The sequence below is a fragment of the Ahaetulla prasina genome, chromosome 1, assembly GCF_028640845.1.
Source record: "Ahaetulla prasina isolate Xishuangbanna chromosome 1, ASM2864084v1, whole genome shotgun sequence".
NCBI lineage: Eukaryota > Metazoa > Chordata > Lepidosauria > Squamata > Colubridae > Ahaetulla > Ahaetulla prasina.
The window spans coordinates 264,357,916-264,383,715 of record NC_080539.1 but is presented as its reverse complement, the minus strand read 5'-3'; the positions used below and the strand labels follow the sequence as shown (position 1 = coordinate 264,383,715).

General features: G+C 38.8%; 1 protein-coding gene across 2 annotated transcripts in view; it reads left to right on the top strand.

Moving 5' to 3' along the window:
• Positions 1 to 25,800, top strand: part of DUSP8 (dual specificity phosphatase 8) — a 121,855-nt gene that overhangs the window by 22,106 nt on the left and 73,949 nt on the right. For both annotated transcript variants that reach the window (XM_058157722.1, XM_058157713.1), the window contains exon 2: positions 4,416 to 4,819. In XM_058157722.1, the coding sequence (XP_058013705.1) occupies positions 4,589 to 4,819 (231 nt within the window). In that variant the 5' untranslated portion in view covers positions 4,416 to 4,588. The remainder of the gene's footprint in view (positions 1 to 4,415; positions 4,820 to 25,800) is intronic.

The following is a 25,800-nucleotide window of genomic DNA, read 5'->3' as shown; positions in this document are numbered from 1 at the left end:
TCTGAGCATGTCTGGGTTGCTGGTTGACATTACCAAGGCAAATACATGAAGAAATGCAGAACATTTTAAGTCATCCTAAACAAACCATTTTCACTGTTGAAAACAAAGGGAGGGCAGAGGCTGGAAAGCCATTCTGCACAAGCAGGTTTATATTAAATGCATACTCTCTTCCTTTGAATAACATTTTAAAACAATCAATGCTAATGTTCTTTTCTGCATTATGTATTTCCTACTTGTAACTTAAGTATTTTGTATTTTTGTCCAGAGAAAAGCCAAGGCAAAGATAGATAGATAGATAGATAGATAGATAGATAGATAGATAGATAGATAGATAGATAGATAGATAGACAGACAGACAGACAGACAGACAGACAGACAGACAGACAGACAGACAGACAGACAGACAGACAGACAGACATAGATAGATAGATAGATAGATAGATAGATAGATAGATAGATAGATAGATAGATAGACAGATAATGATAGATGAGAGAGAGAGATTTCTAAAAAATATTAATATTTTCCAAATCTCCTTGAGCTGTCTTTTGAAAACCCTGGATCTTGGTCCTTCTTCATGAGCATAAAAGTGGAATTCTTGTTCATTGGCTGACCTTTGCTGTTTGATCAATCCTCAGTTTTTTTCTGCCGTTTCCTTCTCTTGCTTTTACCTGTGTAATCTAGCTCTCTTTAGGGACATTCCTTTGTCCATCTGTTTCAATTAATATTTCTCCAAAGTGAAATTTGGAGAAATGTTCAGCTGCTCCTTTCCTCATTTTTCCTCTCCTCTCCATAGATAAAAGATTGAAGAAGGCAAGGAGTGTGGGGAGCAGATGAGAAGCCAATTAATTTGCATCCTTTCTGATTATCTTCATTTCTGTAGCAATAGGTGCAGCAGGGAATCCTCCGGGTGGCTGAAAGCACATAATGAAGTATACTTTAACAGTCGCAGGAGCCTCCATCTTCCCCTTCAAACTTCTCTTAATTACGAGCTGTTTCAGCTTGAAAAGCCTGCCCCAGAATACCAAAGAGAGAAAGGGTTGTTCCAGCCAACTGCCAAAGGAGCAGTTCATCTTTTACCAAAGACATAAATAATAAAAATTAAAATCCACACTGGAGAGAGAAAGGAATGGGCAAATAACGTATTGAAAAAGAGGACTTTTGGTATTGTTATCAGGGTTCCTCCACCTCACCTCTTTTTTATTTTAAAAATAGGCTACTGTGATTTCTCTCAGAAGGACACCCTTCAGTGACCATAATAATTCGGGTGACTTAGCAATGGGCCTGACAGAAGATGTGATTATACTTTTCATTCCCCCCCCCCATAATACAATTCAAGGTACATGCACAAGTTTTCCAGTTTAGTATCAGTAAGTAAACTGAATATATGGTAGCATGCTCCGTTTCAAACCTACTTGATTCCAATAAAGGAGACTATTTGTAGCTCAGGGTTGAAATGAGGGGTCCTTGGTGCTCTCTGAGCTTGGTTGTTTTCAGCACTGATTATGTTATCTAGTTTTGGGTAATGAAACATCTGCAAGAAAACAACCAAGCTCAAAGAGTACCAAGGATCCCTCAAACCTACTTGGAAATATGGCCTATTGAAATCCATTGGGATTTACTCAAACACAACTATACAGTATGTAAGTTTTAAGTGGGGACGCGGTGGCTCAGGGGCTAGGACGTTGAGCTTGTCGATCGAAAGGTTCGAATCCCTAGTGCTGCCATGTAATGGGATGAGCTCCCGTTACTTGTCCCAGCTTCTGCCAACCTAGCAGTTTTGAAAGCACGTTGTTCTGTCTCCTTCCCCACTTCGGAGCAACGAGGTGGCCTTCAGCCAGTGGATTCAAGGCTCTTATCAGTCCTCTTATCAGTCCTGGCAGAGAAATCGCAGCTGCCTGCCAAAGTTCAAACAAATGACTCACAGAGTAAGACTTTCAGCTCTCTTTGAAACGGTTCAGCTAATTTTTGCTTCCCGTGGAATGAAAGCAGTCCCAAAGCTCCTTATATATCCTGTGGGGTAAGGCTCCTGCCCCACCCTTCCCTTTGATGACGCCGCCTCTCTAATCTTCTGAAGCACGGGTTGATCCAAGCTTATTATCAGCTGGGTCTGAAGGTGTAGCCTGGGGAAGGGAGGAACCAGGGGATGATGGCCTCATTACGTCCTCTGACTGGTCTGGTTCTGGCTCCTGGAGCTGGGACAAAGGAATCGGTGATCCCGAGGTAAGCCTTACCGGCCCTTCCCCCTCACTCTTGGAGTCACTTTCAGGCATGGGGCCAGGTTCAGGGGCTGGAGTCACAACACACATAAAAATTCAAGTAGAAAAAATAGGGACCACCTTTGGTGGGAAGGTAACAGCATTCCATGCGCCTTTGGTGTTGAGTCATGCTGGCCACATGACCATGGAGATGTCTTCGGACAGCGCTGGCTCTTCGGCTTTGAAACGGAGATGAGCACCGCCCCCTAGAGTCGGCAACGACTAGCACGTATGTGTGAGGGGAACCTTTACCTTTACCTTTACCTATGTTTTAAGTACCATTGAAGTTCATGAATCTTAGCCAGAACAGTGTAAGGTTTTCTGACAATAAGAAAGAGAGTGTCTTTCTTTTTAAATTGCAAATGTGCTCTAAATCATTTATATTTTATAATGGTTTTATTACCAATAGGCAACTAACTTATTTCAGATAGGTTTTTCAAGAGAACGGGTGCAGTTTGACAGGTTTAAGCTATGAGGCTAGTTTCTTATATCCATTTTTTTACTGAGAATCTCAGTAATTGAGAATTTTTAATATGGTGGTTTCCAACCCTGAGTTGTGTTGAAACCATTAATTTCAAAAAATGAAAAGCTGTTATTAAACTTGGTTTTCTATTTTTTGTTACCAGCTGCCCAGAGTTCTGTTTTAAGGTGGGCAGCTATACAAATCTTTTAAATCAATACTACAAAGAAGCTGTGTATGGATGCAATTTGAAGGATATCCTAGATGATGTTTGGTCCTCCAGAAGCAGTAGATGATAGTTTATTAAAAAAAAATACATTATGATTATATACACCATCTTGCCTCTAGTAGTTCAAGTTGGTTTACTTGGAACCTCCCCTCATTTTATTCCCGTAACAATAAACCTGTGAGTTGGATTCAAGCAATATTGGTTGGTTTGATCATCCAGTGAGTTCCATGTTTGCATGAAGACTTTAATTGGCTCTTCTTAATCCCTGCCTAATGCTTTAACAAGCATGTGATCGAACAGAAATACATATGCATTTCTTATTATGCAAAATTAAATTATGCATACTCTGTGCTGTGATTTTTGCAATGTAGGAAAGGAGTTTCATATGCTAGGTTTGTAGCTTTCAGCTCAATATTCAGGATATCCCTCTCATAATGGTTTGGGTAATGAAAAGTTTTAAAGTGATAAAATGCTGCAAAGTACTCTGAGGCACACATGTGCAAAGCTGAGTTTTGCCTCAGGTGAATTAAAAGTATATGCAACCTGGAATATGTGATTCTGAAGGCTGTTGGATGGAAGTAAGCAAATTACGTTCATAAAAGTAATAATTCTGTATTTTGCAGAAGCCTCTTCAAAACATCAAAAACTCTGTTTTGGAAAGAAGATTGTTATTAGGGAACAGTAAGACAGTAACCAGTAAATTATGCGAAGTACAGATGAAGCATCTAGGATTAAATCAAAATCAGATGTGAAACATGATGTAAGCTACAACTTTGGGATACCTTTTTCCTTTTCCTCTAGCTGATTCGTTTATCCAGCTTGGCGCCTGCTGCATGGGGAATAAGTTGAATGCTTCTGGAGGATACCAGGTTGAAATGGTAGCATTAGGTAGAGCTTTCTTTAGACTCTAGACCAGGAGTGTCAAACTCAAGGCCTGTGGGGCCGACCTGGAAACAGTGAAGGATCAGCCTACAGTGCCTCTGCAAGTGAAAATGGAGCTCGGGAGGACCACATGCAGCCCTCCTGAGCTCTGTTTTCATTGGCAGAGGGTTGCATTAGGCCATTGTGCCCAAAAATGGAGCTCAGGCGCCAAGTTGGATAAACGAATCAGCTAGAAGAAAAGGAAAAAGGTATCACTGACACAGCTGGCCACACCCTTCATGGCCACACCCAGCTCAGCTCCCCAAGGTCAAACACAACCCTGATATGGCCCTCAATGAAATCGAATTTGACAACCTTGCTCTAGACCAGGGGTCTCAAACTTGGCAACTTTAAGACCTGTGGACTTTTGAAAATTGAAGTCCACAAGTTTTAGAGTTGCCAAGTATGGAGACCCCTGATCTAAAGACTATAGTTTTTCCCAGATTTCAGCTAGAGCAAAATACATCAGTACCAACATGGCATATTTGCAATATCTGACTACTTTTTCCTCCTCTTTCTCTTTCTCTTTCTCTCTGCACTTCCTAACAGGTTTGGCACAATGACTTATCATACAGGGCTTTAGCAGCGTGGCAAAAGTTGGCTGTTTTCAAGTTGCCTTCCCCCTTCCCTCTCCTCTTTCACTTCTGGGATATCTGAGCTGGCTTCTCTCCCCTGGGTATTCCTTTCCTTCTCCCACTTGCTGCGGAAGGAACCAGTCTACCATGGCCGGGGACAAACTTCCACACAAAGTGATGGACCCCAAGAAGCTTGCCAGACTCTTGAAGAGTGGGACCGAAGGAATGTTGGTCATTGACAGCCGCTCCTTTGTGGAGTACAACTCCTGGCATGTTCTCAACTCTGTCAACATCTGCTGCTCCAAGCTGGTCAAAAGAAGGCTTCAGCAGGACAAGGTATCCATCACAGAACTCATCCAGCCAGCCGCCAGTATAAAGGTACTTAACCTTAGCCCTTGGTTATCCACCAAATTCAAATCGTAGTGTGACTCAGCGTTTGTGTCATAAGTCCTAATTTTAAAGAACATGCTCCATTATATGTAGCAATGCAATAAGGTGGGTTAGGCTTAAAAAAAACAAACCCTTAAGGTCAGGGGTGGGTTCTACTCACCTTTACTACCGGTTCGCAATGGGGGCATGCGCATGTGCAAATTGTCAATTTGCTGGGTGGGTGGACCCTCCCACTGCTTTTACTACCAGTTCTAAAGAACCGGACAGAACCGGGAGCAACCCACCACTGTTTTCAATGAATTGAAATAGAATTTCAAATGCAAGTCCTGCATTTTATTTTATAACCCTTTCATGCAGTTTTCTATTTTTATCTAATCCTATGGGGGAGTGGGGGGAGAGATAAGCCTTTCTTCCATCATTCTTTCATTCCTGATTATAGGTAGATTTGTTGCCTGATCGAAAGGAATGGTGGAGTATCTATGGCTCTAACTTCAACTCTTAAGTTTCCTGTTTATTGATAACATTGGTTGGGGTTTCAATTCCACAATATGTAGAGTACTGTGATATCTACATTTTCGTTATTTGGTTATAAAGAATAAGGACTCCAAAGAACTCCATATAATATGTAGTTCCTTCTTAAACCAAAACATGGACAGAAGAAAGCCAAACATTATCTAATGTGAATATAGCATGGGTGCTGGATAAAATGTACTATTTCCTTTGGGATGGAGATCTGTTGAGGAATCTGGAGTTTTAGTTTTACAAACTCATAGATTACATGAACTTGCACTTTTCTATCCCTGTTTAGGGCCAGTGTTTTATTTCTTCCTTTCTGATTTATTTATTATTTCTCTTTATTTCTGGAACTTGTCACATAGGTGTTATATGGAGATCATGTATTGTCTCTTTATGTCTATTTTGATTTGTGTGATGTCATTACTGAGAACAAACGAAGCCAATTCAAAGTGAGCTTTCTTTTGTGTTATCAGAAAATCCTCCCTCTACAATAAACAAGAAGAATGAATGAACAGGATTTGTGATAGGGAAATGACTTTCATCCAAAAATATAATTAATACATAATGTACATTTTAAAGATTATCCTGTCAACCAAGAGAATAAAGAAAGACATTAAAGTATCACTGATAGTTTTTTCAAGCAGGAATATAATTCAAAGGTTAACTTTTGTGCTTTAGTTATGTTGGTAGAAAATAGCTTATATGTTTTAAATGTTCAGAGGAATAAACCTGGTTAAGAAAGGATCCATACAGCTTTAACATAAAAATCTTGTATCATCAACTATTTGGAGGTGATAACAAGTAAGAACATGGCAAAAATCCAGTAAATTCTACTTGGATAGTCGAAAAACTGTTGATAGCCTTTCAACAGAAGCTACTTGGCTGACCTAGGCTATGAATCAATTCCTGTATGGACAAACAATTGATTAAAACAGGAAGGGAAGGATAGAACAAATTCTATGGGAGCTGTTCAACATCCCTTTCAATAATTTACAGCAGCACTAATGCTATTTATTTGTTCTACGTAATCTGCACCACAAAATGAAATTGAATTGAATCCTTGCTGATAGGATGGGTGAAACAGAAACCAGTAGTGGACTTATCCATCTCTCCATCTCCCTCTGTCTCCCTCTGTCTCTCTCTCTCTCTCTCTCCCCACTCTCTCCCTCCCCTCCCCCTCCCCTTCTCTCCTCTCTCTCTCTCTCCTCTCTTTCTCTCTCCCTCTCTTCCTCTCTCTCTCTCCCCCCCTCCCCCTCTCTCATGTGTGTGTGTGTGTATGTATATATATGTGTGTGTGTTTATTTATATAGTTTGCTTTTATTGATAATATTAGTTTTCTTCCACATTCTCCACCTCTGGAAACTAATATCCTTGTTTACCTATAAATAGGAAAATAATGGGAACAATAGAATAAATTATCTTAATCGGAATTAGCTGGTTAAGATAAAACTACCATATTTTTCAGAGTGTAAGGCGCACCTTTTTCACCACCCAAAAAGAGGGTGAAAATCTGGGTGTGTCTTATACTCCAAATGTAGCCCTGCCCAGCTTCTCAAATGGAGGTTTCAGAGGCTGAAAAAAGCATCAGAAAAGAAGCTTCAGAAAAGAAGCCCCCAACAGAGCTTCAGAGCCTTTTTTTTCTAAAGCTGTTTTAGAGGCTTTTAGAGGCGGGAAAAAAGCAAAAAAAAGCAAGGCACAGAGCTCACAAACAAGGAACCTGTTGCTAAAATTCACCTCTGGGAACAGCTGATTAGGGGTATTCCAGAGGCCGATCTACTTGTCAATCAGCTTTTTTCTTATTTTCCTCCTCAAAAACTAAGGTGCATCGAATACTCCGAAAAATACGGTATGTAAAATGCTATGTGGAATTTCCATTGCAGTTCTACTTCTGGCTAATTCTGCTTCTCTCTGAACTCCTGGCCAGAGGCATATATTCTGTTCTCAAGAATTTTGGGTTAAAAGAAGTATAATCCTTTGAAGTGGGATTTATGTCAGTGAAAATTACTGCAGGCAGAGCAAATTGTGTGCTGAAAGAGGAAGACCATGGGCAATCCTTTTACCTTACCAAGGGCGGCCTTGGATGTCCATGGATATCAGGAAAGTTGTATATGTTCATTTAACTGAGAAAGTGCTGAGTGCTACTTTTTCTGAAATTGGAGAGAGTAATAAAGGAGAATATTTGTAGCTCAGAGTTGAAATTAGGGGTCCTTGGTGCTTTTTAAAATAGATTTATTTTCTTGCAGGCGTTTTGTTACTCAAAATAGTACTCAAAATCATCACTTTTAATACTAACATCAGTAGCACTGATGATGTTGCCTAATTTGGGTAATGAAACATCTACAAGAAAACAACCAAGCTTGGAGAATACTAGAGACCGCTCAGAGCGGCTACTGTAATGGATTTGAGAGTCTGCAGGCAGGATGGAGGTATTGTAGATATTCCAAAGCAGTATGAAACCACTACTCTCTTCCAGTGATAAAGTCAGGGGTAGGGATCAAGATGAGATGGACAATTTGAAGGGTATTTCCCCCCCAAGTCAGTACAGGTAAGTCCTCAACTTAACAACCATTCATTTAGCAACTGTTCAAATTTATACCACTACTGAAGAAAGGGTCTTATGATCAGTCTTTGCAATTACCAGGGTCGTAACATCCCCACAGTCGCTTGATCAAAATTCGGGCACTTGGCAACATGTATTTACGAAGGTTGCAGCATCCCAGGGCTGTGTAATCACCATTTGCAACCTTTCTAACTGGCTTCTGATAAACCATGTTAATAGCGGAACCCTGGTTTTCTTAATGGCCACCTGAACTCGCTTAACAATTGGAGTAATTCATTGAACAACCTTGGTAAAAAGGCTGTAAAATTGGCCATGCCTCACTTAATAATATACCTTGCTTAGCAATGGAAATTCTGGTTCCAATTGCGGTCATAAGTCAAGGACTACCTATAGCAAGGACTATAGCAATAGATTTTCTGTTTGGGCCTGGGACTCAGATCTGTTCAAGAAGAAGGACTGGGATCAGTAGGTAAAGCTGACGGGGGAAGTAAAGCAGAAGCATCAGGAATGTTTTATTTCTTTTCAATTGCTTCCGTATTTAATTGGATAGCTGGCTGAGGAATTTGGGAACTCAAGTCCACACATCTTAAACTTGCTAAGGTTCAGAAACACTGGCAGTAGGCTTCTGGGTGGCGCCACCTTTCTCGCTGGGTGCTAATTTATGGCACTCCGCATTGAATATGGTAAAAGCCGGATTTAACAACTGATCCCGGCTTCATTTCTCTCTCTGGTTGAAAGGGGGAGGAATTGGGTAGATTCCCCTAGGGGCTTTGTTTTTGTAATACAAAGTCCTGAACGGTCGAATCCCCTTATTTACCCCTCCCCCACCTCCAGTATTCTCTGCGCTCCTGAAAAAGCAGGAAAAGAGGAAGGTGTCCACTTCTGCTAGCAATTGATTTCTTTTTGTGGATACGAAAAGCAGGCGGAACGAGTGTGAGGAACAATTATTGGTTTGCAAGTATTTTTGATTTTCTGACTTCGCCCCCTTCAGTTTCGTTTAGAGAAACTGAAAGCAGAGCGATACATCAAAGGGAGCTTTGCTGTTGAATCGAAACTGAATGGAGATTTTATCTTATTGTGTTTGACTGTGGACTGTTGGATTATATTACGCTGTTTAAGTACTTTACAAGGGGATTCTCAGCAGGAATTTTGTTATGGAGGTTCTTTCAGAAGAATGGATTCGTGACTTTATACAGGACTACACAGAAAGTATGTATTTAATTATTCAAAAATACAAATTGATAAAAAATGGGGACATTTTGGATGAGAGTTTGGAGCAAATTAACCAGTGCAATTATTCGGAAAATGGAATGGAGGACATACAAATAAAAGTGGATAAATATGAAGATTTGATCGTGAAGAAACAAGGTGATCTAAAGAAGTTTTCTTTAAATAGTTTGGATGAGCTGCCTGAATTTGTGCTACAGGAGATTGTCCTCAAATGGAAAAGACTCACAAGCTTAATGTTTCCCAAGAGTTCTCTTTTGGACTGATGGAATATCGGCAGTAATTTTGGATTTCTGGACATAAGGAATTACTAGGAAATATTGTGATTGACTTTTTAAAAGGAGCAACGAAGGAAAGACAGAGATTAATGCACCAAAAAAAATGGCAAGAGACAAAAGTATTATTTTTGAAACAAGGTTTTTTTAAAATATTAATAGACAAAAATATTAGTGTCCCCGAAAGACAATTTGTGATTATAAGAGACTAGATATTTGGATATACTGGATTTTGATGAGGAAGGACTAAAGTTGAATAGATATTGTAATTAATTAAATAATATTGTAATTTTCTATTGAAATTTTATAAATTTTATAATCTGTTGTATTGAATTTTAAATAGAATATTCTTGAAAGATCTTATGTAAGAAAGACTTGGGGGGGAAATTATATGGTTATATGGTTATAGAAGCTATAAGGGAGATATTTTCTGAACTGGATTGGATTTTTATGCTTTAGCTGGTTTTAAATATTTTAGGATTAATTTGTTCTACTGATTTATATATTTTATTACTGTTTATTGTTAATTTTTTGAAGGATTTGGTTATGTAAGGAGGAAGTCAGAGCTAGAGAGGGAGAATTGGTATAATAGTTTTGGGGAAAAAAATTTTTTAGCATATGTTTGTTTTATTTTTAACTATACCTTGTGTTTGTTCCGGGAAGCCAGGGGGGAGGGGGGAGGGGGTTTGTGAAGGGAGAGGGGTTGGGGGGAAAGGGGGAAAAAATTTTTTTGTAAAACTTTTTGAATAAAAAAAGAAACACTGGCAGTTCACATTCTGAGTTTTTTTTTATTTGAGTTGTAGAGGTTAATGATTGCTCAAACTTGCATATATGTAGTTAGAGGCCTCATAACTTAGTTTAGCTCTTTTATTCGTGAAATATGTACTTTGTCCTTTTTATTGTTTTTTAAATCCTTTATTTATTGTTATTTTGGTATGTGGCTTACCTAAGCACCGTGCACTGTTTGGACCTTGTTTTCTGAAACAAGGGGGACACTGGAGCAGCTTGTTTAAAAACATAATCCTAGAGAAGGGGATTTCCCCTTCTGTTTTACTCAGATTCCAGAATATTGTCAGAAAAGGGGAGGGATATCTTTTCACAACAGGTGGCAGCTGCTTAGCTCATCCTGAGTGGAATTCTTCCAACTGAGGTACAGCTATACTCAGATACCCAGAGGGAGATATCTGTCAGGCTCAGGGTGGATAAAAGTCGATTAAAAAAAAAAATCAAGGAAAAAATGATTTTAAAAAAAATTTAAATCAGATTTTTTTTTATTTAAATCGGATTTTAAACTATTTTTTATCAAATATATTTTAATAAAATGCTTTTGGAGTAAAAATCTATCGAAAGATAGTTTTCTATTTAAGATACATTAATCATTTGGTTTATTCAGCATGAAATGGAGCTTAGTTATGTAGCATGAGGCTGTATATTCTGCAATACTGGGACTGTTGGTAAGTCAACAGCAGGTCAGACGAGTAGCACAGATGACAGTTGCTCTTTAAAAATTATGATTTAATTTTTAAAGAGCAACTGATTTAAATCGTGATTTAAATCGACTTGATTTAAATCAAATAAACCCTGGTCAGGCTGGGGTTTATTTGTTTGTTTATTTGTCAACAAGTACGAGGAAACAAGTGTTGCAATTTCCATTGAAGTAGTCAGAGATGTATCTTTGGTTCTTCCTTGCCTGCAAACACATATATCTCTGTGTGAGCCCAAGACCTTCTAATAAGGATATTAACACAGGTATGGCTTATGTAATCGTGCTTACTTCAGATCACCTTTTCTGGTTTGGATCTGAAGTGTAGCATTTATTAGGTTGGTTTTAGCTCTTTTAAATCAAACTCTATTCAGGTAGAAGGCAAAGTAATTCCTACAGTTGTGAAATTTTCGTAGCCCTGTTCTATAGTGAAATTGTGCTCTGTTGTCTACGTTTCATAACATGGTTGGTTACATGGTGGAAGAAAAAGACCCAGGAGGTGGTTTTAGAAGAAGTCAGGGGGTGGTGGGGTGGGGGAGGTTGTGTTCCAAGGAAATTTCTGCCTGGATTTTTTTTTTTTTTCAAATAAGCACCTTGCACATTTGGCAGTAGATTCCATTCAGTTCAGTTGGATTATATGACAAGGTAAGCCTATAATGGACTAGAGGCTTAATTATCTCTCTTTGGTACTGTGTGTTCTCATTTCATTTAACCACAGTTCAATTTGTAGCACTTAAGCAGGTTCCCACCATGTTATCCAGATGCTAGGAAAAAGCTTCATTTTCCCCCTTGTTTCTGTATCAGAAATCATCCTTGTGGAGCATGCTTTTCTTTTTTTCTTTCTTTCTTTCTTTCTTTCTTTCTTTCTTTCTTTCTTTCTTTCTTTCTTTCTTTCTTTCTTTCTTTCTTTCTTTCTTTCTTTCTTTCTTTCTTGTGTTTAGGATTTAGATCTTTGCCTGTGCCACTCCAAGTTTAAATTAGCAAAAAGCAAGGTTCTTATATAGAGTTCCTTTTTTGTTCCACTCGGTAGACCTGGTTTTTCATTAGAAGAAGCCAGCTATTTTTTGAAGTTCAGCAGCCATCTTTCTTTTCCCAGAAGCTGTGGTGGGGTGTTTTTGTTTTTTTTTGGGTTTTTTTTAGCATTTCTTCTTCCTTTCCCTCCCCCAGTTTTTATTATTTTGTAGCAAAGGAGGGTAATTCAAGCGTTTAATCAAATGCTGGGCCCAGCTGGAACCATCTGTAGGGTCTTCATCTTTTCCTCCCCCTAAATGTACGCATATGGTTTATTGAATTTGGCTAGCAGTGACATCACCCCTGCCTGAATCTTTGTGTGTGAGGGGGAAAAAAATGTCCTTGGCCTTCTGTCTGCTATATTCAAGGCCATGAGGAATGTTTCTTGAATGTTTTTCTTTAGCCACTGATAACACTGGAGAACAGAGGATCACAATGCATTTTTAAAGGTCTCTTTGGGTGAGCATGGATATATGTTGAATTCTCAGAGAGCTTTTTGGTCTAGAGTGCTTTATTAATAGTTTCCAAATAGAAAGTAGCTAGATAAATTTGTGGTAAGGCACAGAGTCAAGACATGGGTAAGGAGCCACTTCTAAATGAACATTGTAGAGTTATCCTGAGTTTTCCTTCCTTCCTTCCTTCCTTCCTTCCTTCCTTCCTTCCTTCCTTCCCTCCTTCCCTAAATTTTTAACCATTCTGGTTGTAACATCTTTAGATAAATAGATGGGAGAGTTGTGCAGCACTGAAATGAAAGAGCACTTGTGGGCACACGTGCTGCACCTGGCAAATTGTTAAAGACACTTTTGTCCTGGGATTATATACGATTATATTTGTGTTAAAAATACTTTTGTGCTAAAGTCGTACTGTACTGTTGACAGTACATGATAAAGAATATTACAAATCATCAGATACAAAATATAAGGGAAAAAATGTTTTGTGGCAGGTGTTCTCTGACTTTGGATTCCAAAGCAAACTGTCAGTCTATCTAGCAAAATGATGAATGGAGTCCTTGATGCTCTCTGAGCTTGTTCGTTTGCTTGCAGATGTTTCATTGCCCAACTAGGTAACATCACCATTACGCAACTAGTAATTTCATCAGCACTGATTATTTTACTTGCTTGTCATCTGCGTATTTATTTAACACGTTGCGCATCTCACTATTGATGATGATACCTAGTTGGGTAATGAAGTGTCTGCAAGCAACAACCAAGCTTAGATAGCATTATGGACTCCACAGTTCAATTCTGAGCTCTGTATATTCTCTTCTATGGGAAATGATGTACATATCTGGGCTCATACCTTGCTAGACATGCCTGACAGATATTAGTAGATTTTCCATCAAATCAAACGCAACTCTAGATCCTTGTAACTTTCTTGGCAGTGATATAACTTTTTTTAGGGGGAGAGGTCTCAGTTTGTTTGTTTTTTTTACTCATGGCAACTACCTGGACAATTCCTTGAAGTTTTCTAGACAAGATTTTGAAAGTGGTTTGCTATTGCCCGCTTTGTGGGGCTGAGAGAGAATGACTGGCTCAAGGTGTAATTTACTTGCCTTTGTACCTAAGGAGGGACAAAATCATAGACTCTAGGTTTCTGGCCAGATACCTTCACTCACTACATAAACTGGCTTTCAGGTTTGCCATTGGCATTTCCTTTTGTGACTTCCAGCTGAGCCTAAAGCCTAGTATCTCTCCTATCTATTCATCGGGTCCAAAGCTGCTTAGCTTCTGAATTCAGGTAAAGCTGTTCTGTTCTGCCACATGCTGAGACCCAGTTGGTGATACTTGTGCCAAAAAGGAATCCTAATGATCCCCTTTCTCTTAGGATAGGGTTTTTGTTGTTGTTCCACCATGTCTTTTCATTTTAACTTCCAGCTGCTTTTGAGCCGCATGTGGTTTTTTAATCATTTAATTGATACTTCTGTTTTGTACATTTTAAAATTCTACCCTACATAAAACAGAGTGAAACTAGAAAAAGGCCATAAAAATCTCTAAAGATAATGAATATGTCATGTTGTGCAGTTAAATAATTAATACTGAAGTCAGTTGAGTAGGGAATTAAGCATACAAGCAAATATATTTCTAAATAGTCTCCCAGCAGGTTCTTCAAAACACTACACAATTGACAGAAAATGGGTGTCCTTCCCGGTTTACAGTACCTGCTTGTTTCAAACGATAAAAGAACTTAATATTCGTTTCTATTGGCAATTTTCATACTTGCTTTCCGAGATTCATTTTATTTTATTGGGAATCACTTTATATCTCTTTTTGGTAGATGCTAGCAGCCAAGATTGAAAAATCAGGTTTATGAAGGAGGTGTTAAACCAGGAGATTTTTATTTAATACTTTTTATTTCTCTCTCCCCTCCTGCTTCCATCTACCCTCAGGTTTCATATTACCTTTTTAAAGGTGAAAACTGTTCATTGCTTCCTATGAAGAAGCCAAAGATTATTGAATATTCTGCTGAAGCAAATAGAAATGTATAACAAAATAGATTGACATCCCACTTTCTTTGTGGCAGCCCCTTAGATATTGGAACATTGCTATCATATCATTCCTAGACCTTCTTTTCATTAAACTAGACATACCCAATTCCTGCAACCGTTCTTCATATGTTTTAGACTCCAGTCCTCTAATCGTCTTTGTTCCTTTTCTCTGCACAGTCTAGACTTTCAACATCTTTTCTATATTGTGGTGACCAAAACTGGATGCAATATTCCAAGTGTGGCCTTACCACGGCATTATAAAATGGTATTAACACTTCTCGTGATCTTCATTCTGTGCCTCAGTTAATGCAATTTAGGACTGCATTGGCTTTTTTTGGCAGCTGCAGCACACTGCTGGCTCATATTTAAGTGATTGTCCACTAGAACTCCAAGATCCCTCTCACAATTGCTACTATTGAGCCAGGTGCCACCTATTCTGTACCTGTGCGTTGAGTTTTACTTGCCTAAATGTAGAATCTTACTTTTCTTACCACTGATACAATGATACAGTTTATCTGCAAAAATAAACTAGGTTCTCTAAACCAACCAGAGAATATTGCAATTTTGAGATTTGAACCAAAGTCATTGAGATCCATGTATTGCACCACCTCTCTTGAAAAGTTAAATATGAACAATAAAATAGTCTCTGCTGTGACTTCATTTCTGGCTTCTGTAATTTTATCACTTCATCCCACATGTTTTGAATATGATCTGTGTTGGAGATCAGCCACAGCATGACTGTGTGCTCTATTTATATAGAGCTTCCCTATCTGGTCTCTACAGGTATTAGAAATCTCTCTGGATGCAGCTGCCAAAATAAAAATAATTTCAAAAATGCCCCAAATGTTAGGAAATTGCTAACTCCTGCAATTTCAATGTCAATATTTTCAATTTGTTTTGAAATAGGATTTCTCAAGATTTTGGCTTTTACATTTTTTAAAAAGTTAACAATTTATTTAATTTTGCGAACCAATACACATTGTTGGGAGAAATATCCAATTGGTTCGGTTCCAAGCTGGGAAAAAGACACTGGAAACATGAAGGCTGATTGGAAAGATGGTTTAATGGTGAAGCAGAAGCACATGGGTGGTTCTGAGCAGCTGACCACCTGGAGTTGAGAGTGGGGTTTTTTTATATCTTCTCTTGGGCTCTGAACTTGAACTTCCTGTTCCTGTGCAAGAACATGTATTATATCGACTGTTGTCAGATTCCTATGGGGTCATGTTTGACTGAACTCCCAGGTTTAGTTGAAGTTTGCTGTGATGTACTGTCCTTAGGAGATTGTGGAATGCAGTGAGCTCTGTGTCTTCTGCTAAATGGTCCTAATATGTCCTGAAGGGTCATGTCTTAATTCCATCACCCTGGAGCTGAAGGTCTTTTGTCTTGTAGATAGGCTGGCCCAGTCTTTCTTAATGGGCACCAAATATCTGCTGGGGACAGGGAGCTGCTTTCTGCCTTTAAAACATGTATCTCCTTTAGGGAAATATAATATTCTTCCCTTTTAATATTTCTCAAAATATTTCATTTTTCTAGGAGAGGGGGGGTGTCTTTCCTCAACACTGTTAAATGCTATTTATGATGTTTCCTAATGGTTTTCACTACTAATATAAAGATGTATATATAAAGAAAAAGTTATGAACCACTGAATGATTAGTTTATTTAAATAATTCACCTACATTTGATTACAAGCAAACAAGAAGGCCTGAAATCAGTTCTGCCTCTGATCTCTTTTAAGGAAGAGAATTCTGAAGGCAACTTCACACCCAGAATCATAAATGCAGAGAACCATGTCTACTCAGCTGCCAGCCAAGATTATGTACAGCTGTTTGTGTATTGTAGGAGAAAGTTGAGAAAAAGTTGATGTGTGTGCAGTGTTCTAAGTCATACAAGGAGTTCATAGTTAGATCATGATGCTTTTCTTTAGATTTCCTCAAGTGTGCAGAAAGCCAAGGGACCATGGAAGCTCCGTTTTTTGACTAATTCTCAGATTGTCAATGATATTTGATGTGTTGGTATTTTACAAAATATAGTATTATTTTACTTTATAAATATGTTATGGGGCAAAATAAAAAAAAATAAACTTTTTTTCAAGTCTTGCTTTCTGCATTCTAGTCTTCTATCATTCCTTTATGGTAGGGGTTTTCAGAATCTTGGGTTAGAGGGCATATTAGGAATTATCAAGGTGTTACTGGTATTCCCACAAAATATCTCTTAGAGTAGATGTGATAAGTTGCAAAATAGAATATTGCTCTTTGTTATCCTCTCTAGTTACTCGGACACTCTTTATTACTTCAGCTACCAGGCCTTTTCTTCTATATAGGTAGATATACTTCTAAACAAAGTACTAGGCTGTAGTCACCTATCACATTTATTTATAAGAATATCTTGAGGAATTATGTGATATCCAAAGAAATTCTTCTAGATTAAGGGGTAAGCATTGTTTTTTGTGGCCACATATTACCCATTCTATTTTTTTAATCTACTGCTTTAGTGCTTAGAGGCTTTAAGGATTTATTGCTCTATGTCGTTGAATTTTACAGTCCAAAGTAAGTACTATAAAAATGGAGTCTGCATTTCATTTTGCTACTGAATTTCAGTGATGCAATCTGATTGTTTCCCCGGAAGCAACAAGAATGGGGGTTGGGAGATTACATATAGGGTCATGGATTGTCTGCCTGTTATAAATGAAGATGGTATCAGAGACTTGTTTTGCTTTGTCAGCTGTCTCTGCATTTTAAAAGTTAAAATGACTGAATAAAAAATAAGGTCAGTTCGGGCAGGTAATTGTTAAGGGTGGAATTAAAATCAGGATGACCATGGGCATTATGCTTCCCATATATATTGTATATTGTATATATTGTTCCATATACATAGAATCCCTAGAGTCATGTAACGAGGTGAGCTCCCGTTACTTGTCCCAGCTTCTGCCAACCTAGCAGTTCGAAAGCACGCAAGTAGAAAAATAGGGACCACCTTTGGTGGGAAGGTAACAGCATTCCATGCGCCTTTGGCATTTAGTCATGTCGACCATATGACCATGGAGATGTCTTTGGACAGCACTGGCTCTTCGGCTTTGAAACGGAGATGAACACTGCCTCCTAGAGTCGGGAACGACTAGCACATATGTGCGAGGGGAACCTTTACCTTTATACATAGAATATAAATAGGCCTCTCTTTATGTTGGATGCCCTATTTGAAATATGAAAGGAATAATTGTAGTCTGTTCATTAGTTTTTTCCCTTCTCTTAAACTTGTGGCTATGGAGTCATTTCTCTGTATGCTAGTGAGATAAGAGAGAACTTCATGAGATAGTTCAAGAAGCACATTTGTTGGAATCATGAGCCTTGGGTATTCAAAAATTTGGTGGTCTCTCCAGATTTTGCTCAAGTTGAATTCTGCCTCTTTTAGGTCCCTTCAGTTACCTTGAATTGTAGTTACCTTGAATTGTAGTTGTGCATAGGATAGAAGAAAATTAATCATTTATGTTGGATCAGCCATGATTTTTGACATTGTCTGCTGCATTCCCATCAACACTTGCATCTTCCTGCACATGGAAGGCAATATATCTTCAGCCATAGATATCAAAATATTCTTCCTATGGATTGTCCCCTGGAATGCATGGCTACCTTTAGAGCCAGTTTCATTTGGATGATATTGGTGAGAGGGCTTCGGTTAAGGCCAGTGCCATTGAAAAGCGTTCAGGGTGTCGCTTCACCGATATTCCGGATTCTACAAAATTCAGGAATGCAGCAGCTCTCTTATTACACAACATCATCACATTTTATTGCCACCAGCCTTGGCCTTCATTGTTGTGACTATTTAGCAAACAACCCCAATACATTGAAAATAAGGGTTGAACTTTTCTTTTGTCACCAGTGATGCTTCTTCAACTTCTCTTGGAAGGAGAAAGAACATGTGGGGGGCACGGGCAAAGTAATTCAGTTGTTACATGAAGCCTTGTGGTTATAATGGGGGAGGGGTTGGAGGTGAGTAGAACTGCTGCTGAATAGCAGATGGCAGGAAGGGTGACATCATAGGCACAATTGTCCTACCCCATTATTCTTCCTGACAGGCCTCTACCCTCCTTTATTGTTTCCTGTGGACATAATTGGAAGCTTGGGAAGGAGAAAGAAAAGCTTGCCAGAGTTCCTAAAAAAAATCCTCCCTTTTGAGTAAATTGTTAGTTAGTAGTCATCAGATTCAGATTATTTCTAGAGCAGTATAAGTAGATAATGATCAGAAAGAAGCAAGCCCGCCTTCTGACTTGTGATTTGAGAGTACTTCACTTTAAAGAAAAGGAAAAGGAGAGAGAAGAAGTTAGGCCTGCGCTGTGAAATGTAAAATGGGAAGAAACTTGTGTCAATGGGCTTTGCAAATGATTACCATTCTAGAGCAGATGTTCACTGAGAATTTACAGGAGACTGGAAGATTGTCTTCAGCATGCCAGCCACTGCATGAAACTGCTAGGGAAAGTAACTCAGAAGGTGGGGTTGAATGATGATAATGTTCTTTTTTTTTTAAAAAAAGTTTTTTATTTATAACACAACACAACATAACAAATACAAAACACATAACGTACATTTCCTTACTACAACTGTTTCGTAGCAGTGATCTCCTAATATTGACACTTTCTCCCAAATCCCTTTATAATATTTATATCCTTCTTGTCCCATTATCCTGTATTACTCTATAATTCTTATCACTTATAATGATGATGATGTTCTATTCCACCTGGCATTGCAGTCTATCTGTCTAGAAGAGACCATGGAATCCAAACCTTTGATTTTTTTTCCGTTTGTTTGTTTTTGAGGTAGATGAAGACAAATAGATGGAGATTTAATCTCTGACAAGGTTGAAATTTCACAGGTAATGAGACTAAGTGTTTTTGATGGAGGTTTATCACCCATTTTGAATAGCTTTTCATTTCTCCCGAGGGCCTGAAAGGGCAGTTTGAGAGTCTGCTTGGACTCTGCACTGCCTCTGCATTTCCTTGGCAAGCATTGATGATTGTGATAGCCAAGAGTCCTTTTTACCATTTTATGCCAGATGCAGAATATCTGGAGAGGCTCCGCTGCTAAATACAGTCTTCATGGAGCTGCTTTTGAAGATGACTCATAAATTTCACTCAAGCAGAAGAAAGCTTTTGATGACGGACTGATTTTTGTGGCTCTATTCTACATAGTTGCATTAGTTCCCAGTGTGTTTCTCTGCCTCATTTGAAGTGCTTGCATTTCTTAGACTGTTTGGAGCCAAGCAACTTGAAGAAAATTGTTCACCCAAGTCAACCTGCCCATACTTTAAAATCTGGAACAGAAGTTCTTCCATTTTAGGGCTGCTTGTGTGTGTGTGTGTGTGTGTGTGTGTGCGCACGCGTGCGCGCTTTCAAGTCAGTTTTTATTTCTGCCTGGAAATTCCATCCAAGATTTCAGAAGTGATTTGCCATTGCCTCCTTCCTAGCGTTGAGAGAAAATGACTGGCCCAAGGCTACCCAGATGGCTTTGTGCCTAAGGCAGGACTAGAACTCACAATCTCCCAGTTTCTAGCCTGATGCCTTAACCACTGTACAAAACTGGCACTCTCTTAACAGCTTCTGTTGATAAAACAGGAGAGAAGAGAGAGAGGCCCACGTTTTTTGAATGCCTTGCTGTTTATCTTTGCTGGATCCCATCTTTACTTGTGACCCCATTAATATGGTAAATTGCTGAACTTCTTCCCTCAGCAAATTTGTCCAGGGATTGGTTCGAACTGGTGTTTGTATTTTGTACAGCGTTTTGTACTGTCTTTATTTCTGTGTTTCATACTAGCTTTTATTAATGTATTATTTGAGAGGTGCGGTGGCTCAGGGGCTTAAGGATACTGGGGTTGTCAGCCAGAGAAGGTCACCTTCCTGCATTCCACCAGTTTGAGCCCTAGCACCACAGGATGGAGTGAACTCCCGTCACTTGCCTCAGCTTCTGCCAATGTAGTAATTCGAAAGCATGCAAATGTGAGTATATAAATAGGTACCACTCTGGTGCGACTAATGGTGGAAGCAAGAAACCAACTGGCACCAGACCATCTGAATGTGAGACAAAAACTGGTTGAGAAAAAGGCCCTGGATGACGCTGACTTTCTTGCAGAACGCCGTTAGCTGCTTTGTATGTGGAGCTAGTTCACCGCCCTAGATAGTGAGCTAGCAAGCATGAACTGAATGAACTAGCAATCTTAGACAGCCAAACTACTATTCTGTAGTAACCTTATAGACTTCTGGCTGTCATGTATCAATGCTATACACTCACTCACTAACTAGTTTTATTCTTTTGTTAAATGTAAACTACATAAAGGGGAGATTACCCTTGAAGATGACTTATACTGTACATATTTTACATAATGCAAACATTAAGGTGTAGCTCTTTAATTTGCAAATTTCCTCAGTTTTAATTGAAAAGCCATCCTCTCTACCCTTTTTCTCTTCTCTTGTCTGTTTGATGAGGAAAGCTGAGTTGATAAAATCCTTGCTTGTGTCTGCCTTTGGAATTGGCTTTATAATGTTGCTAACACTGAAATCTTTGCACAGGTGTAATTTAGTGATTTTTCTGAATCCAATATTCTTTCTATTCGCTCTGGCTGCTTCTTCACTTAATCTTCCTTCCTGATTGGAACCACGGAGAAGAAGAAATTTCCAGAAGAGACAATAGTCTTTCTGCAAATTGTAGCAGATTGTACTTGGAGGGAAAAGGCAAGCATTTTTAAGAAAGAAAAAAGAAAAGAATTGATAGGGGGTCCAGGCCTTGTAATGGATTAATTAAGGATCTCCTTCATTATGCCAGGAGCCATAACCTTCTGAGGGCAGAGAGTAAGGAAGATAGCCTTAATACAAATATGCAAGAAACTAGGGAAAAGGAGATAAAACATTTTTTAGGCACTGAGAAATAAGAGAGTATTCAGAAGTGACTTGGGTAGATGACTCCCTAATTCATTGTGGTATAAGCACAATGTGTGTGTGTTTCTTGTAAAATTCTTTATTATAACCAGGTATAGAGAAGTAGGATGAATTTATACTGCTATCCTATAGATTTCACTGACTTTTACTTTTGGCACTGAATGAGATCATTTAGGAAGAAGATCTGATCAGTTTGTTTCTGTCTAATTTATAAAACTAGTTTCTACCCCACTTGCAAAACATAATTGATGGGGAAGTTGAAACCTGGATGATTTGAGTGATATATTTTATTTATTTATTTATTTATTTATTTATTTATTTATTTATTTATTTATTTATTTATTTATTTATTTAGTCACACAGTATATACAAGCATAAGCATGAAATAACTATATAATATATAAGCATATATATAGGTATGAGTATGTAATAACTATATTAATTGGATATAACAAAAGGAAAATAGGACAGGAACAGTAGGCATGTTTGTGCTCTTATGCACGCCCCTTACAGACCTCTTAGGAATGGGGTGAGGTCAATAGTAGACAGTTTTTGGTTGAAGTTTTGGGGATTTTGGGAAGAGACCACAGAGTCAGGTAGTGTATTCCAAGCATTAACAACTCTGTTACTGAAGTCATATTTTCTGCAATCAAGATTGGAGCGGTTAACATTAAGTTTAAATCTATTGCGTGCTTGTGTATTGTTGCAATTGAAGCTGAAGTAGTCTTCAACAGGAAGGACATTGTAATAGATGATTCTATGAGTTAAACTCAGGTCATGTTATATATATATATAAAGGTCATGTTATATATATATAAACCTCAGAAAACATATATATATATATATATATATATATATATATATATATATATATATATATATATATATATATATATATATATATATATATATATATATATTATTTGCATTTATATCCTGCCCTTCTCCGAAGACTCAGGGCGGCTTACATTATGTCAAGCAATAGTCTTCATCCATTTGTATATTATATACAAAGTCAACTTATTGCCCCCAACAATCTGGGTCCTCATTTCACCTACCTTATAAAGGATGGAAGGCTGAGTCAACCTTGGACCTGGTGGGACTTGAACCTGCAATAATTGCAAGCAGCTGCTGTTAATAACAGACTGCATTAGCCTGTTGAGCCACCAGAGGCCCTTTCTGGACACGTTCAATTGTATTGATGTCAGAAATGTGGTATGGGTTCCAGACAGTCAAGCTGTATTCAAGAATTGGCCTAGCAAATGTTTTATATGCTCTGGTTAGTAGTGTAGTGTTTTTGGAGAAGAAGCTACCCAAGATTAGGTTTACAACTCTTAAAGCCTTTTTTGTGATGTAGTTGCAGTGGGCTTTGGCACTAGATCATTTGATATGAAAACTCCAAGGTCTTTAAAAGGGTGGGGGTCATCTGTAAGGTAATGTCCATCAAGCTTGTACTCAGTGTTTGGGTTCTTTTTTCCAATATGTAAGACATTTGCTGGTTGAGATTTGGAGTTGCCAAGTTTTAGACCATTCAGATACAAAGTCAAGGTCTTTTTGAAGGGTAGCTGTATTGTTGGTGATGTTAAATAGTTTGACATCGTCAGCAAAGAGAACACAATTACTTGTAATTTGGTCATAGAGATCATTAATGTATAATATGAAGAGTGTTGGTCCAAGAACGCTACCTTGGGGAACGCCACTTTTGACAGGAACAGGATTTGATATAGCATTGCCAATTTTGACCACTTGTCTGTATTTTTGTTGTATATAATTGGCTTGAGGGAACAGGCTTTTTGAATATGAGGGGAAAATCCAAAAGAGTTTGTATTTCATGAATGGGTGACATCATTGGTTCCCTTAGATGTGCAAACACTTTTCTGGAATCCAAGCAAGTTAAAGGATGGCCTTTTTTTAAAAAAAGGACTCTTTAAAAGATTTGGGGAAATATCCTTGCCTTGTATCCTCACAAAACAGGGAATATAAGATCTTGATTATCTGCTTTCGTTGAGCACTTCTTGGAAGCTTTTGCTCAGGGTACATAGATGCAGAGGAGGTGAAGGTCACCTGTAGGTAGCTTTCTCCAGCACAGCTTTTTATGTAATTGGTGGGTGTGGCACAGTGGTGGAATTCAATTTTTTTTTACTATGGGTTCTGTGGGTGTGGCTTGGTGGGCATGGCAGGGGAAGGATATTCCAAAATCCCCATTCCCTCCCCACTCCAAGGGGGGGAGAAGGATATTGCAAAATATCCATTCCCACCCCACTCTGGGGCCAGCCAGAAGTGGTATTTGCTGGTTCTCTGAACTACTCAAAATTTCCTCTACCGGTTCTCCAGAATAGCACCTCTGGTGTGGCAGGGAGGGGGGGAATGATGACACAGGTTTAATGGCACAGAGTCCCCTCCCCCTTCCTCTCCAGAGAGATGTAGTTCCTTTAATAGAAGCCATACAGAACTTTTACCTGCCCAGTAGCCTCCATTTAGTAATCCTAATTTGACCAGTTATTTTAACAGCTGCCAGTTAAAACGCATTCGTGCTTAACTGCTGTATTTTCTATAGATAATGCCCATTTATATTATGAAAAAGGTGGGAGGGGGGAAGACGAATGTAGCTAGGATAGCCTTGCATTTAATTTCAGGAACTTGAAGATGTTATATACTTGAGGGATCCTTGGTGCTCTCTGAACTTGCTTGTTTTCAGACGTTTCATTAACCTAACTAGGTAACATCATCAGTGCCAGTAAGGAGTGCTGTTTGCTTGTCAGTTGTATAAGATGCTATATACTTAGAGGGAGGCTCACTCTAACTTTCTGCTCTCGTTTCTCTGGGATCCTGAGCTCTGCAGTCTCAAAGAACAAAGTAGGAGATGGAACAGGGGTGAAATGCTACCAGTTCGGGGCGGTTCGCCCAAACTAGTAGAGAAAATGCTACTGGTTCGTCAGAACTGGTAGTAAAAAAAAATGCTTTAAAAGGTAAAAAAAAAAGTTCCGAGGATTGTGCAGCACAGCTGATCCTTGGAACTTTTTTTTTTTTACTTTTTTAAGCATTGTTTTTACTATCAGTTCAGGTAATAGGTAGTAAAAAAAATGCTTTAATTTTTTTAAAAAAAAGTTTCTGACAATCAGTTGTTGCCATGCAATCATCAAAACTTTTTTTTTACTTTTTAAAGCATTTTTTTACTACCTATTGTGCAAACCAGTATTTTTGTGTAAAGTGTGATAGTTTGTTTTTGAGCTCTCTGTGACTCTGTGAGGTTCCTGCTTGTTGCAGGGGCCATTTTGTGTGAAGTCCAGCTGCTTTTGCGTTGTATGTGAGTCAGTTGTGTAGCTTTTGTGTTATTTTTGTGTAAAGTCTGATAGTTGTTTTTCCAGGTCATATGCCCACCAAGCCACACCCACCCAGTCACATGCCAACCAAACCACGCCCACCCAGTCATATGCTCACCAAGCCACGCCCACAGAACCGGTAGGGAAAATTTTTAAATTTCACCACTGAGATGGAAACTTCTGTGTTGAAGTAAGGGGGCTATGCCAGTACAGTTAGTCCTTGACTTATGACCATCATGGAGCCTGCCCGTCATGGCCATAAGTCATAGAGATTCTAAATTGGATCATTTACCTGACCGATCCAATTTTATTACTTTTTCTGCATTGGTCCTTAAGGAAATGCTGTCATTGTAAAGCAACCATCACAGTTACTAAGTAGACACCATGATTGTTAAGCAAACCAGTGGTTCTCTGTGGGCTGGTTTTTATCAAAAACTGGAAGTAAATACCAGCAAATCTGTGATAAAACCCAGTCACATGTCCATGGGATGCTGCAAACGGCCATAAATTCAGGACCTGATATACAGGGGTAGGATGAGCCTTGGAACTTCAGAACTGAGTCATTAGTACCTCAGGGAGATCTGTCCTAAGTTGAAGACTACCTGTATTGTCCATGGTCCTAGATTAGCAGCACAGAAATTGTAGACAGTAGTGAGGCAATTAAACGTTCTGTGTGTTCCTCTTCCTTTCAGGAAAAGGTGTGGATCAGATATTTTAAATGGCGAGGAGCTGTTGAAGAATAGGTAAAGGTAACGATTCCCTCACACATGCGTGCTAGTCATTTTTGGCTCTAGGGGTGGTGCACATCTCCATTTCTAAGCCGAAGAGTTCGAAGATACTCACCTTGGTCATATGGCCGGAATGACTCAACGCCTTCCCAGCAAAGTGGTCCCTATTTTTCTACTTGCATTTTTTACGTGCTTTTGAACTGCTGGGTTGGCAAAAGCTGGGACAAGTAACGGGAGCTCACTCTATTACACAGCGCTTCTGATCAACAAGCTCAGCATCTTATTCTAAGCCACCGTGTCTATTGACACGGTGAAGGATAGGTACAGGTACAGGTTGAAGGATAGGTACAGGTAAATTGGAAAATCTGAAGCTAGAAACATCAAGAGACTTGCAGTTGGAAGAAGGAGCTGCCGAGAACTCTCCAGCTAAGGAAGATTT